General features: G+C 39.7%; 1 protein-coding gene across 1 annotated transcript in view; it reads left to right on the top strand.

Annotated features, from left to right (window-relative positions):
• The window catches only part of CCNYL1 (cyclin Y like 1), a 34,341-nt gene that overhangs the window by 10,974 nt on the left and 5,234 nt on the right, over nucleotides 1-18,133 (top strand). Inside the window, exons 2-8 of the mRNA XM_055719413.1 lie at nucleotides 2,944-3,018; nucleotides 5,096-5,130; nucleotides 6,781-6,881; nucleotides 8,381-8,416; nucleotides 9,114-9,165; nucleotides 11,736-11,855; nucleotides 13,927-14,093. Of these exons, the coding sequence (XP_055575388.1) occupies nucleotides 2,944-3,018; nucleotides 5,096-5,130; nucleotides 6,781-6,881; nucleotides 8,381-8,416; nucleotides 9,114-9,165; nucleotides 11,736-11,855; nucleotides 13,927-14,093 (586 nt within the window). The remainder of the gene's footprint in view (nucleotides 1-2,943; nucleotides 3,019-5,095; nucleotides 5,131-6,780; nucleotides 6,882-8,380; nucleotides 8,417-9,113; nucleotides 9,166-11,735; nucleotides 11,856-13,926; nucleotides 14,094-18,133) is intronic.

Here is an 18,133-nt window from a genome sequence, read left to right as displayed (position 1 = left end):
GGTGTTTTAACTCTTGTAGTGCTTTTAGCCCTAGACCTGATTTCGAATGTCTAAGCAGCGTGGATATAGGGACTAGCAGAGCACAAGAAAAGGCAGAAACTATAAGAAGTGAGCTTTAGCAAGTCATATCATTGCAAAGTAAATCAAAACCTTGGGGAAGTCAAGATTTTGGTGTATTTTATTTTTTTTTTAGAGGGTGAGGGCAGGATGGGCATTATCCCGTACTGTCTCTTCCTTGGGGAGAAAAGCACCTGTCTAACGTTAATTTGTCGGTGACCTGGAGGAGGCAATGGAGTGTGCCCAAATTGCAGATGACACCCAACAGGGCAACAGTCAGTACGCTGGAGACTGCTTGTCCAGGGGGGCCTAGGTGGGCTGGAGGACTGGGCCAACAGGAACCCAATGAAATCGAACAAGGAGAAACGGAAAGCGCTGTGTTAGGAGTTAATGAAGTCAGCAGCCCCTTTCCTTCTGTTGGCCTGTGCTTGTCTTTGCCCGTGCTGCCTCCCCCTGAATATCAGACAAGTCTCCTACAGGCCTACATGCTCTTCCCTACGGAGCAAGCCCCGTAGCCTCGTAGGCATTAGTCCCCCCTCGGTGGGAAAGGTGATCGGGTTCTGTGGACCCTTATTGGAGGTTTTAAAGACTCGGCTGGATAAAGCCTTCAGCAGCGTAATTATACCTCATAGCTGACCCTGTTTTCAGAGAAGAGGTTGTATGGGAGGCTTCCTGAGGTCACTTCTAACCTGACTGACTCGTTCTAAAAGTTGCTGCTGAACTGTAAGTGAATAAATTCTGAGTAGTTTGCTCTGTTTGCATCCTAACTTGCTAGTCACTATTTTAGATCTGCATATTTTAGTCTTGTTCTGCCTGTTGATGTACTTATTTGTCAGACCAGTAAAATATTGCCATTTCTTAATCACTCCTTTCTCAAATCTAAAAAGTTGTTTAATATTTGCCATTATTAGTGAATTCCTTGGTCTTTGTCAAAGTTTGTTGGGTGGTTTGGTTGGTGTTTTTTTTGCTAAATCAGAACTTGTCAACATTGTGGACAAATTTGAAACAACAGTTAACACTATTTTGTTGAGATGTTACAAACATATTTATATACGTTTGTACAATATTTATACAATATATAAATATTTATACAAATATTTAAAATGTGCCAGTATGGCATACTACTGCATGCTGATTTGTTTTTTTCCAGAATCAAATGCGTCTTCGTGGTACCTCAGGTATGAGCTGTAACACGAATTCCATTCTAGGGTTTCTAAACCAGGACTACTCAGACTAGAACTACATGATTAAATTCAGGTATCTGTTCACTGTGTACCATGAATGAGCACGGTAAGGTGAAAACAGAAATACTGGTTTTGTAGGTTAGCTTTTAAAAACTGCTTGAGATGGTCTGCTTTCATAGCTGACTGGCCGTTTTTGAGAGGGGGCAAACGTGAACAACTGAACGGTTTTTCTAGATAGATGTTGGCTACCTTACACAGTACAGATTCAAAATTACAGTGTTCTGCATCCTGGACCAGTGTTTGAGCAGTAGCGTTTGTCTAAGGCCAGTTATGTTGTACACCAAGTACTTGGAAAACAGAGGTCTGGATACCAGTGTTGTGTACCAGTGGGAATCTGGAATGGGACGTCTTGGGGACACACACACTTCTGCAATTACGTCCACTCGCCAACGCATGAGGGCTGTGGCTGTACTGTGAGTTAGGTGCAGCACAAAACATTTGCATAGTTAAGATTTCCAGCACCAAGACAGTTTGTGCGTACTTCGGCTACTATTTAACCAGAGTTCTATTGGTTGAGTGCATAAAATTCTCTTAAGTTTGTGGGGTTTTGTTTTGTTTTAATTAAAAGTTGATGGTGATTCTTAAGGGTGTGGCAATTGCATTGCTGTAGCACCTTAAACACTAATGTGCAAGTTTGTGAGCTTGCATGCTTTTGTGGTTAGCGTGGCGTAAGTAGCACGCAGGAAGATCAGAATGCAAATTTGCTCTTTCCAGGATGTACAGGATCACAGATTATTCTGTTCATAAGTTTGCTTAAGTCAGTGTGTCTGTAGTGTGACTTCCTCAGAACAGCTGTTTCTTCTGTCAGAGCTAATGCAGCTCAAAATTTCATCGTGATGTTTACAGTTTCATCAACAAACTTTTTAGTAATCAGTCCCATCTTAATCTAAGGGGGTAATAACATCCTCATTAATGTCATCACTTGTTCATTGTGGCAAAGGATTAAAGCAGTCATTTTGTTCTTCAATAATTACATACTAGTTGTAGAGAGTTTTTCTTGAAATTCCAAAATAATAGAATAGTGTAAGACCCATGTTTTGGTATTTATCAGCACTGTAAAAGTTACTTATTAGGTCCTTTTATAAGACCGCAGAGATTGTTTCCTGCCATATTGGGTACCTAAAGCATAGAGTGAAAGATCAGCAGCGTCCTCTTTTTTTCTTCTTTTTTTTTCTTTCTGTCTGTGTGTTTTTGTTTTGTTTTGTTTTAAATTATGCTCTTGATAAAGTTCTAGCTTTCTGCCCTCTGCTGAGCACAGGCTCCACATCCAGCTACCCTAGCATGCAGGAGTGTGTACTGACTTTTGAAGATGTTTTTTGTTTTCTAAGATCTCCTTTTCCAGATTTTGTGTTGATGGAAACTATAAGCTACTTCAGAGCTTCATGGCAATAGGAATAAGTCCACAGGCTTTTTTTGTTTGTTTGTTTGTTTTTGTGTTTGGTTTTTTTTTTTCCCAGAAAGGAAGATGTCAGGTTTTTATTTATCATGGCAAAAGTAAGGGTTTGGTTTAGAGAGGCAGCCCATTCTGGTCTTGTCTCCATCACTGTGCTTGAGCTTGTTAAGGCTGGGTGGGAATTGTTGCAGTAATCAAGTAATCATCTTCTGTTAAAGGTGTCTCCTTTTTTTGTCCTTTCTGTTTCAGATTTAGCCTTGGAATCTAATCCATCTGATCATCCCAGAGCAAGCACAATTTTCCTGAGCAAGTCTCAAACAGATGGTAAGCTAAATTTTTTCCATTTTAAAAAAAGGCAGGAGGAAACCTGGAAAAATAACTATTTTAATTATACAGCTTGGGAACACTTAAATTGCTTCAATTCTTTCAAAGCATAGAAATTAATAATTTGCATGTTTACACAGAAATGCTCAAATACCAGGAGATTTCAGAGTCTGGATCCCAATAGTCTGAAGCAGCATGCCTTTCTTCACAAGTGTTAGTTCAAGCTTCAAGCAGTGGTGGGCTTTTTTTATGACCAAGGACTGTTTCAAATTAAATTAAAAAGTATTTTAAAAAAAAGTTAAAGGATGTTTCTTTGCAGATCCCTTGCTTACTTAATAAAGTCAATTGTGAACAATACTATAGCTTGTTAAAAAGTGGAGGCGTTTCCATATTGTACAAATAGAAAAGAATTCTGACAATGGTAAATTTTGAAGTTGCAACTAAAAAGGGTTTTCAGATATTCTTTTAAAAATGCTTCTGTTCCTTTTATAGTTGCTTCTTGTTGGAAGAAGTTTTTTCTTCGCTGTTTTTTCTAAAACAGTGTTGCACTTGAGATTGGATGTGTTGATGGAAAGCTGCCATGTGTCTTCTACCTTGGCATAGCTTTATCACGGAAAAGTAGAATTATTTTGACAGATCTGTCAGTTGCAGTCCTGCTATTCAGAGTCTTATGGCAAGAAGTAAAATTGTCAGTTGTATCAACTTTGCAATGCTCAGATGACCTGTGAGCAGTGGAAACAAGCACTAGCATGATTCTCCCAAAGCGATGATACCAAGGAAGTGTAAGTCTCTTTTGTTGATGCCTCCAAGGCCAGTCCTCAAACAGAGGATCTGACCTGCACATTTCAAACGCCTGTTAGGTGACCACTGCTGAAGTTGCAGTTAGTAAGTTGACATAGTTCTTGTGCATAGCTCATAGTGCAGCTTCGCTGTGCAGCCTTTCAGCCTTGCTGCAAGTAACATTCAAACTACATGGACATCCATCTTGGGGGTAGTATTGCTTTTAAAACATGATTTGGTATTCTTCAAATTTAATGTAATGTATACACCCGTGTTCATATGGAAGAATGGTCTGCTAGGTGACATAACAACTACTAAACTATTCTCTGAAGTTTGTATTAGCTGGATGAATTGATTTTTAGAGGGTGTTTTTATGGACAAGTCAGGCATAATAATTTATTTTTGAATTTCACTGGATCTTCTTTGGTTAACCCTCCATAGAACTAGTAGAATTAATATCTTTAAGTTCTTTTATTGATATATTATCAGGATGACAAGTTTTGATTTATGCAAAAAGACCAAAAAAAATGTGGATAATCTCTTCCAATTGTTAATTTTTCTAAATACATTAGAGACTGTGTCCTGCTAACAAGTGGTAATGTTCTGAAGTCAAAACTTTGGAGAAGTCACCTGTCCAGGCTGATCACGTTTGTACAGCTTTCTGCATGTATGCAACTCTCAGCTCTCCTCTAACAGCACTATTTTACTGCTACCCTTACAGCTGGAAGTTAAACCTTGCAACCTTTGTTGAAAGGCTGATGTAGTTTAAAATGATCAAACAACATGGTTGCAGCTATACGATAAATAGGCATGGCTTGTGCCAGCATCTTCTGCAGAAGGTAACAAGATACTTAATAGGAGGAGAGAGAACACATAGGTAGTGCTGGGAAGTGAGCTTCCTCCTTGTGTGTCTTTGGCAGGTTCAGTGTGTGATGTTTTTACTTCTGATTGCTAAGTGGTTGCTGTTGGATGTTGGACATTTGAACTATCTGAAATCATCCATTTTTTTGTGATGCACAGCATCTTTTAAAAGCTGAGATGTTTTCCCATTAGTGTGATGAGTAGAAGCAGTTCCTAAATGTGTATGTGGATAGTTGGAAGTAATATGTAGTTTACTAGCTTGATAAAACTCAGTGTTTTTTTTCCTCCAACTACTTTTCCAGACATCTAAAGTCAAATTTGAAACCTTTAATACTTATGTGCTTCAGAAGACTAGGTTAATAGAATGACTTTATTGAACATAAATTGGAATTGTATTTTAGAAAACTTCCAGTTCACGTTCTCTCCCTCTTTCTAGTGCGAGAGAAGAGGAAGAGTAACCACATCAATCACGTAAGTAAACAAATTCCTACTGTGCTATATAGATAATACAAGCATATTAGGACACAGACAAATTCAAGAGACAACTGTAGTAGTGCTAGGTGTATAGTCCTACACATGTTCCAAACCCTCCTTAGCAAAAAGCCCCTGAATTATCATTGCCTGTCTTTAAAAAAAAATAAACAGGCACAGTATGGCAGAGTATAGAATGGCTGATGTCAAAAAGCATAAGAATGGATTTTTTCTTGTAACAGTTTTGAGTTTTCAGAGCAGTAGAGGAGAAAACATAAGTCAATCTCACTACGTTTTTTTTTAAATAGAAATAAAACTGGCTTAACTTATCAGTGGAGATAAGTCTTAAATGACTTGCTGTTTGAGCATCACTGCAGGACTTACTGTAAGAAATGTATCCAGCATGAAAAGGGAATGATGAGCAAACAGCAGCAGCAGCATGAGAAACAAGTGATAGTCCATTAGTTTTACAATCTGAAAATACGCTCTAAGCTTCTTCTCCAAATATTAGTTGGTTTTGACCCCTCACTTAACAAAAAAAAAAATACAGAAAAGATGTAATGTCATTAATAAGTGGATAAAAAATCATTGATTAGTGAAGCTAAGAATGGAAGTTACTAATACAAAGCTTAAAAAATACTGTATAGTGAAGTGTCTACTGATAAGTTACTGGTAAGAGAATGATACTTCAAGTCTGTTGTATTTAGTATGATTATGGGGGGTGGTTCTTTTTTGCTCTTTCTTTTTCTTCACTTTTTCTTTCACTCACTCTATTCCAGCTTCAGTCTGCCAGCAGCAAGCTGAAGCATGATTGGATTATTTTTGCTGGCAAACTTCAGCTGGAATGGGAGATATTCCTGGGCAGCCATTGCATGGTGAAGGGTGCCAACACTGTCATATGGAAGACTTTCAAGTTTTTAGACAAGGCATTTAAAAAGATTCTGGCAAAAACTAATGAATCCTGAATTGCTTGATTAAAACTCTTCCCTCAATTATGATGTCCTAGCTCATCAAGTCTACAGGATTAGGAGAGATCATGGAACATACTGCTAGCTCTAAAGAGTAAAAGTAAGGATAATAGTAACACTTTTATTTCCAGATGCTAAACAATACATGGGAGAAATGAGCAACGTCAGGAAGAGGCTTCTTTTTTTCTGAAATATAACAAGACAAAACCCCAAATGCAAAATTTTCTCTGCAGGCAGTGATATTGAATAACCAGAAAATGTAAAGGTATAGGATGTAAAAGAAAGGACAAGATTATTATGGAGTCACAGTAATAAAGTACATCACAGAGAGGGAAGACTGAGACCTGAACTGGCAAGAACGGAATGGAAGAGAACTAAGCAAATCAGAGGACTTGCTGCTTTACCTGCAGCTATTTCTGCTGAAAATTACCTACCTAAAACCATCGCGTTGTATATTACAAGGGATGATTTATAAACTTATCGTACACAAAGGGTATCCTCAGGAACTTGATAGCTATAGGGCAGCTTACATAGCAGGAGCACTCATCTACAAAGACCTCCTCTGCAGTAACTACTTGAGTAAAGCCAGGATTCAGTGTGGTAAACCAAAACTTACAGAATCCCTCTTCTTTGAATTTTTTTCTGTTCTTCCCCTCCCCCCCCCCCCCCCTCCCCCCCAAAGGTTTCTCCTGGGCAGCTTACGAAAAAATACAGCTCCTGCTCAACAATATTTATAGATGACAGCACCGTCAGTCAACCCAACCTTAGAAGCACAATAAAGTGGTAAGAACCATTTGTCATCAACAAGAGGCTGAGCAGCATTGCAGGGTTTATTTGGGATTTTGTGGTGGTCTTGTCTGTTACAACACCAGTTACAGACTTGAATGGGAGGAGCACAGCACTGCTTATTCAGGGTGGTCGTGGAAGGGGTGTAGAGGTCTGGCTAATCATGACTGCAGAAGTGAGCTGCATTTTGGTTTTTTCCCATTACAGAGCTAATATAGTGTTGTAGCTCAAAGTAGTTGCCATTGTGCACTTGAGAATCTGAGGCAGCGAAGCGTGTCAGCATTTTGGGTTTAAAGATGTGTGTTGGGGTGGGGAGCTCAAAGGCTTCACACTGAAAGCCAAATCCAGAAACTCCATCTGGGAAAACTTGAAATGGACTTCGTATGGAGTTGCAGGAGAAGTTTGCAGGACTGGTTGCTGCTTGCAGTGGTATCAGTCTGCCCTCTAGTCGTGGATAACACATGTTGCTGGCTTGCGGTTTGGTTCTAGGCTTTCCACTTCGTCTTGTTATTTCAGGTAGGAGAGTTTGATAATTTTTTAGTTGTCTTGGTTCTCCAATGGAAATGGCTACTTGACCTGTTGTTCTGGGCACCACACAGACAGTTTTTTGCTTGTCGATGATACCAGCCGAGAACGGAGAAGAGAGTTTTACTGTGCTTGAAGGGAACGGAAGGCAAAGTAGCTTCAGGCCCAGAAGACTTTACTGCTTTAACAGTTTAGTAGAGTTTGGAAATGTCCAAGTTAACCTGTCGCTTTCAAATTTGGTTTCAAACAAAGGTATCTGGCATGTCCCTCCTTTTCTAGAGAAGAAAGAACCTAAAAGACAGTGCTTGTGCCATTTTGAAGTGGTGTACAGCTGGCAACAGATCAGAGCTTGCCTGTGATGAATTCCTGTAATGGCAGCGTTCCTGTTGTCACTGCCAGTAAAGGATCTGAAATTTGGCCATCGTAGATGAGTGTCAATATGAAATCTATTGCCTTACTTGACTGAGCGGAGACTGAGATCTGTTCTCCCCTTCTTGGATTATGCTAGTATAACATAATCTTCATTAATATTCTCTTTCTTTTTTTGGAAGACAGGTCCTAAATTAAGACAGCCAGAGATACAGAGTTAAAATAGCAGAATATCTACAACAGCGTATGTGACATCAAGTAGAACTTTTATTGTATTTTAGTTGTGAATAGTCCACATTTGCAATAAATGTCACCTAATTAGGCAATGAAAGTGTGAGTTTAAAATGCAGCATAACATTTATTTTGTGGCAAAAGTATCTGTACAATGATTGTCAAAGTAGTTTGGGTAGCAAATTTGCTTTGGCCAGTTTATCTTCAGGCAGGTAAACATTAGAAATGAGACAGAGTACTTGAGAATGTGAGAGGAAGCCAGTACGTAATGGATTCTGAACATCTTGCCCTGAACAACAGCTTTTGTAGTGGAAGAGTGTTCACAGAATATGCTTTATTAAGTCTTTCTTTTTATTCTTCTCTTTTTTTAGTGTAACATTAGCAATATTCTACCATATAAAGAACAGGTGAGTGAACTTTCTCTTCTTTCTGAAATATAACAACTTTCTTTTTGAGCCAAGGATATGATCTTGGTCACTTCAGTAACAGCTAGGATAACTTAAAGGAGCTGAAAAATCTGGAAGTTTATGCTGTATCTGCTTCCTCTTTGTACCCTCTCTGAAGATGATGTGGAAGGTCAGTAATACCACTGTCCAATGGCATGTGCTTCATTGAGAGCGAAGCATAAAAATTCAAAAGAGGGAGTAAGGAAAATACACTTAACTCATCGCAAGTCAGCCTTTGGACTTTGTTTAGCTTTACCTGAATACAGAGGAACAGATTATTTTTGATGGTTGAAGGAACACTCTGTCCCATGTACAAATAACCCTTGCCATGACAGCTAGTTGCAGCATATGCTTCAAAATTACAGTTGCCTTTTTGAAATAAACGCTATTAATGAGATGGTTTCACATTTTAAGGGAGAACTGTACTAAGCATAATATGAGAACATGGATAGCTATTATTGGTTTAGCTTTAATACTCAGTTGTAAGATCTCATCATTAAATGCTTTGGGAAAATACAATATAACTTCATACCATATTCTAGGAAAAGCTGAACTATAAAATATGTGCTTTTATTCTTTTTAATGAATAGTACTTTTTAGTGGAGCACAGCATTAGCAACTAACTCCTTTTGCTAAACCAGAGAATTTTACTTTGTAGAGATTCCGACAGATCATTGGATATTTTTGATGAAAAATCTCATCCTCTCACAGTAAGTGTAACTTTTTGATTCTCTGAATTGAAGAGAGTTTAACATCTTGGTTTGTATTGTATAAATCATAAAAATATCTTAGCAGCAGGTCACAAGAAAATTGATTTTAAATTGTATCTTACATATAACATACAGTGTAAACGGTCTCCTCTGGACTTTCGCTATCAGCTAGATCGTGAACAGAACCCAGTCTTTCTGCATGTTGCAAAGTATGTTTGGTTTTCTATGCTTTGAATCCAAATAGAAAGCAAGCATGTGCTGATCCTTGCATATTTCATATCTGAACTTTGTCTGTCTTCCCCTCTTTAACATTACCTTAAAAGTCTTTCCTATTTATTTAGGAAAACATAGTTAGTAGGTATGTGCCTAACCTTTTCAATGGCTACAAACAGGAGAACATAATACATGAAGTGTCACACAAAGCACGAGACAGTGTGTTTGGTCTTTTAAAAAAACCTGAAAAGCACATTTTAAAGCCGATGTGCTTAATGCTGCTTGCAGTAACAGCTAGGAGTTTTCAGCATGTGATTGTAACATGACTGTCCTGGTACATCTTTTTAGGCAAAGGCAAGCTCAGGAGTGGAGTGTGTGCTTTTTATGTCCAGTTTGAGCTTAATGACTGTCCTACAGAATCACTCCCTTCGTTTTTCATTTGAAATGTGTTACTTTTCATTTGAAGTAAATTTAGCAAAGCTCTAGTGGCTTTAAAAGTTGAGTTTGCTCTGGGACTTACCTGAGTGAATGCAGCTTCATCTGTCTTGCAGATTTGGCTTGTTAATAAACAGTTTTTAATAAACAATTAAATATTTTAAGGTTTTTTTAGAGTTTCATCCCTAAACGTGACCCATTGTGCTACTTTTTTTTGTACACTTGAATAAATACAATCCTTTAGTCCATAAAAATAATGAACTTCAGGAGAAGAGCTATACAGAAGATTTCTTGTATGGATGATGGCACTTCAGTTTTGGACCAGACTTTTCTGCTGATTTAACTACCTGAATCAGTTGTTTTACACTGAAAATGATTTATGTAAGATGAATTCCACTTCATCAGACAATTTCTTTTCTTTATTTGGCAACCTGACATCTTTTGATCCTTTCATATAGCCTACCTCCTAGTTAATGTGTATGAATGGAGGAGAATCATTGTGCCCTTTAGGGAACACTTAAAGGTTTCTTCTGTTTTACTGCAGTATACAGACAGAAATACACTAATGGCTGTATGTCATACTTCTGAGTGGAAAGACACAAATGGCTTGTTAGTATCAATAGCAGTGGGGTTTTGGCTAGGTACCTACTGTTCCTTGATAAAGGTTAATTTGCTGGAAGAGGTCTCTGAACACCTTGTCTTCTAAAGATTCAGTCACAAGGAGTCCAAATCCAGGCTCTACTGACCCTAACAGCAGAAGTAACAAACTTAGTTAGCAGCACTGCAGGCTCAGTCATACGTACCAGTCTCAGTCCTTTCCTCCTCAGTTCCAGTGAGCAGAAATGTACTTCCAGATGTGCTTTTGTACTGCTCGTACTGCAGGAATTACACAAGGGGAGTCCTGCTCATGTTACTCTTAATGTTGCCTGCCCACCTGGAAGAGGTAACCTCCACTGGCTGTGTGGAGAATACAGAGTTCACTTCCCCTTCATTGTACTTGACACGGCCACCTGGCTGCTTTAAGCTACAGGACCACATGAAAATGCTTGCTGCTTTGCTTCCCTTATGACTGCTTCGTTAATGCCAAGCAGCTATGCTGTTCTCATCTGGTATCTTTACTGTACTATAGGTCTAGCTTGGACTGTGGACAGAAACCTATTCAATATCGGTCTTGCAGAACCAGTGTGTAAAGTTGGAACTCATCCCTCCAGGAAGAGTGCTGAATATCAGAATGTCTTGGGGGGCCATGGTCAGAATTTTCAAATGCTTATTTTAGGATTTCTTTTACAGACTGTTTATTTCTAAGCTTTTCTTCTCCCTTGTGTCTAGAAATAGTTAGCATCCTGCCAAACTTAAATCTAGTTGTTCGTTAGCTTTTTTGTCTTTCTGGAATCTCTCAAGAACAAGTCCTATGAGGCCAGTGTAACGTAAGTTACCTTCCAGTTCTACCCGTGACAGAATTACTGACATGAGTTTTTCAGCTCTTCCTCAGCTGGAAGGGGAATCTCGTGAAGTCTCTTAATTTTCCCTTTTGAAAAGCCAGTGTTTCTCTGATCTGTATGTATCTGATTTTTCTTGTAGGGAGAAACCTTTTTTTAAAATCTCTTTTAGTCTATAAAATGTTCCGTGGACAACAGTTAGCACCTGTAATAATGATGGTAGTTCATGCTCTTTCCCGTTAGCCTTACAGATCCAACAGTGTTCAAAACAAAGATACCAGTTAAGCTATTGCGTTTGTTTGGAATATTCGTAATTTTGCAAGGCTGCTTCCTTCTTTCAGTATGTAATTTTGTTCTGTCTCTGTGACAGGGAAGGGTTGTATGCACTTCTGCTCGGTGAGAAGAAACAACCATGTGTGGCTGTTCTTTAAAGTCTGTATTAAGTAAGACAGATTTTCAGTAATTCAAAGAACTTTCTTTCAGCGGGAGGAAGTTCCAGATGACTACTACAAGCATGACCCTGATCACAAGCACATCTACCGGTTTGTTCGGACGCTCTTCAGTGCTGCACAACTGACAGCTGAATGTGCAATAGTGACACTGGTAAGAGATGGCCTGATTACTGAAACTTCAGCTTTCAAAATTTTTTTCCCTTTTTTTTCCCCTTCCCTCAATGAATGAACTGGGCTGAATTGACATTAAAATAGTTACAGTATCTCATTAAACCTTGTTAATAATGAAGACCCTGTACAAGTGAGTTCATTAGAGAAGATTTCTAAGTAGTCACTAAGTGGATAACTGAAAAGGAACTTACCTTTTCTACATATGAATATGTAATGCTTAATTAGATAATTATCAGTCAAACACTCTTTGTTTCATAATATGTAACTCTCTGAAGAAGTTTGAGAAAGGCAGAACAGCCGGATGCTGTAAACAGTGGGGTATAATAAGATCGGACATGAAGACATCTTCCATTTCAGTTGTGTGGAGGGGAAAGTGGGAAGTTTTGGGTTCACATTAGCCAGAACAGTGCAAGTAACACCGCCTAAGTGGTTGAGAGGATCAATACTGTAGGAACTCCAGGAGATGAACTTTCTCACTATTATGTTCTCCAATCATTGCTGCCTTTCTATGAAACTTTTATTAAACCAAAGAGGCTACAACTTTTCCCCAGGTGACATGGAACATTATGTATTTGGAACAGAAGAACAACAGTAAGAAAATAATCTCATTACAGTTTGTTGTTTGATTTCAGAAAGCAAGATGGATATAAAAAAGTGATGATGATACCATGTGCACACACACATATATGCATATGTATATGTACAGGAAAGGAAAGAAAACCCACAACCGATATAACTGCGCCATTAGACAATCTTTTAAACTGCACTTTGTTGCATACTAGATTTCAGTCTTCGTTGTGGCTTCTTGCTGAAAAACAGTTTGAAAGGAATACAGAAGAGAACTCTCACCAAAAGACAATGTGGTAATTAAGCAAACTGAGCTTGAAAGACTCTCTTTAATAAGGAAATAATTAAAAAGGCCAGATAGTTAGAGCTGTTGAAACTCTGCAAGTAGTTTGAGGTTTTTGCTTTTCCAAAGACATGCAGGTAATTTTGACAGACAAAGATGATCGCTAACCCTGGGCGATCCTAGTCGCTGAAGTAGTTAAAAAAAAGAGAGGTTTTTAAGCGGATTTTACCACTAGATGGCTCTGTTATAATAGGAACACCTTCAGTCTGCTTGACGGCTACAAGCACAGGATGGGAAGAAAATGTGGGGAGACCCTAGTAATAAAGACGTGATCCTGCCCTTAGACCTGTACAATGGCTTCCTGCACCCACTAGTTTCTGAGGTTTCATTAGGACCTTGGACTTAATTGAGGGACTAGAACATTAAAAACAATCTATATTCAAATTTGAAAGTGCAGCTTACTTCGTATGTGAATTATTATAGGAGTGTGAAATAGAAAACTTTTAAGGAAGAGACCGATTCAACATCTTTGGGCTGCTTGGAGATTACATGGGAGAAATGAGTAAAAGACCAAGACACGCTTTGGACAAGGGTATCTCACTATCTCAGCAGCTGGTGATGTAGGTAAAAGCAGAGGATGACACTGCTGTAGGTGAAGGACTGAAGTCTGTTCACAGAGTGAAGCAGAAATAGCAGTATAACGCCTTTCACTGTGGAAAGATAGCAATTAACACATCTTTGTCCTGTGAGTAGAGATCACATTGCAGGTGATGTGCAGGAAGTGCTGAACGCTTCCTGTTAGGCTACAAGTGCTGAACCCTAACGGTGATGAAAGGCTCGCATGATGCTGAGTGATGTGCTGTCCCAGACAAGCCCTCATGAGAACCTGTCAGTGACTGCCTGGACTCGTTGATGGAAAGAACTCTAGCAGTGTCTCCCTGAAACAGCAGTGCTCGCTGCTCAAAACTGATTCTCCAGTGTCTTTATTGTATACCTTGGTGTTACAGGTCTTGTGCTGGAACCTGTAACTCCTGACAGCTTGGATTCTAAAGCATAAACAGTAATCACCAATACTTACTTTGACACACTTAGCGGTAATGGGATAAAACAGTCATATTGGAATGGCAGGCTTGCTGCTCAGAACTTGGCTCCTGGTCTTAATTACACATATAAAATTGGTTTGGTTTTTTTCTTTTTGTAGGTTTATTTGGAAAGGCTTTTAACCTATGCAGAGATTGACATATGCCCTAGTAACTGGAAGAGGATAGTCCTAGGAGCTATTCTGCTGGCTTCTAAAGTCTGGGATGATCAGGCTGTGTGGAATGTGGATTATTGCCAAATACTGAAGGACATTACTGTTGAGGACATGTAAGTTGCATGGTTTGGCTAATCTACAGTGGTGGGGTGTGTTTTGTGTGGTGTCTTTTTTTGTTTGTTTGGATTTTTTTGTTTGGTTTGTTTTTTGGAACAGCAGTCTTTGTGATCACACTGACAAAATGTCTGTCTGGTGCGATGGTATATGTATATGATGTATATCTGGTGTCCAGCCTCGTTCTGTTTTTTAACCTAGGAAACTTTGGATAATCCTACTTTGAGACAAATCTGTATTAATATGTCTAATGACTTGGGTGAGTAACTTCAAAGTTAGTTTTCTTTACTTTCTTTCCCCCAGTGATGAACCATGGGACTGGCTTCTTGTTTCCATTAACTTTTTGATTTGGTGTAACGCAAGTGCCCAATTTATAGTCTTATCAAAAGTCTTTTTGGGAAGAAAAAAACCAAGTGAACTAAATTTGTTCCCTACCTTTTCTGGTTTAGAATTTGAAAAATTGCAAGGTAAGCTGTAACTTGTGACTTATGTGTCTGCATTTGTATCCGCTTAAGGCCTAAATATATCCCAAGGTTTGAATTCCTAGCCACTGCGGCTGGCAGACAGGCGGTGTTTGTGTTGGTACCTGTGGTTGCATGTGTTACATCCAGCTGCTGCTACAGCTCATCCTCTTTGGGTGAATTCTTAGACTTGTCTACAGTGCTGAGAACAAACTCCTCCATTTTACTACTGCTTGTTTCTGTAAGGCTGTTCCTTGTACCTAGTCTTGTCTCAGATGTAGATTTTAGTTTTTCAGAAGTTCTTTGAATCTGCTGTTTTTTTCTTGGTGCACTCAGCTTTAAGCCCTGCAGTTTCGGAGGATGTTCATCCTTGTGGCTCCAGGCTCGTACTACAGGCTGGAGGCGTGTTTATGTGGAGTGGATTTGGCCCATTAGACTTTCTGTTAAATTCCTTCTTGCAAAGTTCTATCATCTCCAACAGCTTTGAGATGTCAACGTTATTGTTTTAATTCTATTTGCTAGCTTGTCCCCCTATTTCTCTTATTATCACAGCGGTAGAAATGCCAGAAGGCTAGCTTAATACCAAGCCAGGTTTTCTGGCCTTAATAAGCTTCATGACGTGTTTTGTGTGTGTTTGAGTTTTATCATGCTGCTGTGCAGTAACCATCAGTCCTAGTAGTGGAGCAGACTGAGGTGGCAGAGGTTTGCACGCAGCACTGAGAGGCTACCCGTGTAGAGACTCTGTTCTTGCCCCCAGCGCTCTTCCCTGGATTCAGCCTAAAGCTAATGTTTAAAATACAGTAAGTAATTATTTATCTGGGACTCTTTAGGAGGAGGAATGTCCAGTTTTCTTCCTTCTAGGTGGGGGTTGGAATTTCTGAAGATGGGGGAGTTGTCTGCCCCAAACCAGTTTTTGTTACAAAAGTTATGTCACACCACAAACAGCAAACATAGTACCGTGTTTCATACACACCCCTTGCCTGGGAGTTCTTTGTCTCCAAATGCAGGGCTGTGCCAGCTCTGCTTTCAGGAAAGCATAATTAGTGATTTTATACAATGTACATCTTCACTCAGCCTGGCTCAGAGTGCTCATCTCTCTGAGGAACATACTTGAGGCATAACTATGAGATGGCTGAAGTGGGGTCAGCAATGCTAGGAGTGCTGGAGTGTACATCTTGCTCTTTTTGATGTCTCCTCTTCTAGCCCTATTTGGGACAAATCAAATTGATAGCACTGAAAGTATCCGTAACAAGCAGGATGTTTATTCTGTATTGCCAGTGCTGGGTCTCCTGAAGCTGTCAGTACTTAGATTTTCAAAGCAGTGATGGTGGTAAGGAAAATAGACTGAATTTAGGCTTATTTTTCCCTCCAATTTGAAGACGGGATATTTGTAATCCTATCTCATTTGAAATGACTTCGACTTTTGAATTTAGGTATGGGCAGAAGTTGTACAACCCCTTTCTGACAGTGGCCCGGGGCTGTCCTCCCAGGCCCTGCAGTGCTGCATTTGGGCAGACCTCGCTGCTCCTGGGCTGGGTAACATCACCATGATCAGGACCTTGGAAAACTGCTTAAAAGACTCAGCAAAACTGAGGTTTCTGTTTTTAAGTCTACTTTCAATTAATAGTTGGTACTACAGTTAATTGTCAGCCTTAGTAGTTTCAGTAGTTTTTTAAACTAGTCATTTGATGGTATTAGAATACAGGTGTTACTGCGAGGAAACAACTGGCAAAGGATTTCAGGCATGTCTGCATTCTAGTGCTGGGGACTTTGCAACACTGCCAAAAAATCCACCCCAAACCCCAGCAGCTTCCCAGCTGAAGATTGCTCGGCAGGGCTGTACTGGGTATCGCTCCCTGGGCGGGCCATTCCTGTGCAGTAAAGGCTTGTCCACAAGGACTGGTGGCACGTTTTGTTTGTGAACTTCCTGTGAATTTTCCTCCTGGCTCTACATACCTGGAATGCTCTTGCTAACCTGATGGATACTCTTGTTGAGCCACTGCAAACCAAGCATAAGAGTTACACCACGCTGGAACTGGCAAAAGGTTTTCTGTCTGGTTTAGTTCACCCAGTTTGCAAATCTGTGTGTGTGTGTACGTGTACGAGCCAGACACCTCTCCAGAAGGCAGGGTAGGTGCACCTCGTCCCCACCAAACACGCTGTCCTTACTGCTCAAAGACACTTGCTTGGCAGCGCCACCTCACAGCTCTGTGAGCGGTGCGAGCCGTGCGGTTCTCACAGAAACTGCCAGTGGGTTAAAGTTTGTTAAAGGATACGCGATCCAGGCCTTGTCACTAGCAGATGAGTTCATTTGCCTTAGCTTCTTCCTACTCAACACAGGTTAAAGTGTTCGTCTTGTTTTTTTCTATCACAAGCCCTTTCTTATTTGACCAAAGCAAAGGCGGGTTTTTTTACTGAAAGGGGGTTTTGTTTTGGCTTTTGGGGGGTGTCTGGTTTTGTTTTACTTATTTCTAATGGGGAAAAAATCAAAGGAAATTAAATTGGTATTTGGGAGTCATCCTTTGTCAAAACTTGCTTGTTTTGATGAGAGTGAATCCATAATCACTGAAAAATTAACTGTGCAGCTGCTAATCTTGCTATGATTGCTTGTAAGGGGACACATGCTGTTCGTTCTTTTGGCTACCTATATTTGTAAATAAGGCACAGAAAACACACAGGCATTATCCTTTCCCAGGTTTTAAACCACCGTTAATAGACTTGTTAATCCAATGAAGAATTGTATTTTTACAGAATTAAAATGTATTAGCCTAGTGAGTACAAAAGGGGCAGTGAAGAGCATTTATTCACAGGGTAAATCAAGCTCTGATCAGCTGATCATCAAAACATTATCTGATTTACATTTCTATAGGCTTATGACCATATGAACAGGAAATTAATTTTGGCACTAGGTTCAATGACACTCAAGTCCACTATGCTAGAAAGAAGCACAAAGCTGCTATTCATACTGAGACCTGCCATCCAACACAGGATACAACCTAGATGATTCCTTGATTTATATCCCACCACCACCACCCCCTGATAGGTAAAACATCAATTTCAAAAGCCCCCCAAAAGCAAGAACAGCCTTGGTACTGAATTTGTGCAGCTTGCTTTCTGGTGTATTCACACTTGGCCCATACAGCTGCTCAGTTCTGTTGAGACAAGTCAGCTACCGGTAGGAACAATCGTTGAGTTAGTGTTGAACTGAATTGCTTGGTTTGGGTACCACCAGTTTATTTTAGGTTAATTTGTAAAGCATTGTTTGTCCTCTGTAGAACATCTCTGATTTAGCTGACCATGGTACAGTAGCTGAAGCAGCCTTTTTCATGTCACAGTGCTCTCCTTACTCTCCTCCAAACGTTTTGCCCGGTGAAATTAGACGAGCGAGTAAAAACTGGACAGCGCCCTTTGACATAGTACTTTGTTATCCTGCCTAATGCTATTGAGGAGAGAATTCCATCTCCCACCTAATGCTGCTTATTTATTTATTTATTGGAGATGAATCCATGTTGCTTCAAGAGGCTTTTTTCTGTGAGATAATAGCAGCAGCTCTTCATAGATCCATTTGTTGCCGTGGT

Source organism: Falco cherrug, chromosome 8 (genome assembly GCF_023634085.1).
Source record: "Falco cherrug isolate bFalChe1 chromosome 8, bFalChe1.pri, whole genome shotgun sequence".
NCBI lineage: Eukaryota > Metazoa > Chordata > Aves > Falconiformes > Falconidae > Falco > Falco cherrug.
Note: the sequence above shows the minus strand (reverse complement) of the source record. Positions and strands in the feature narration are given on the sequence as shown.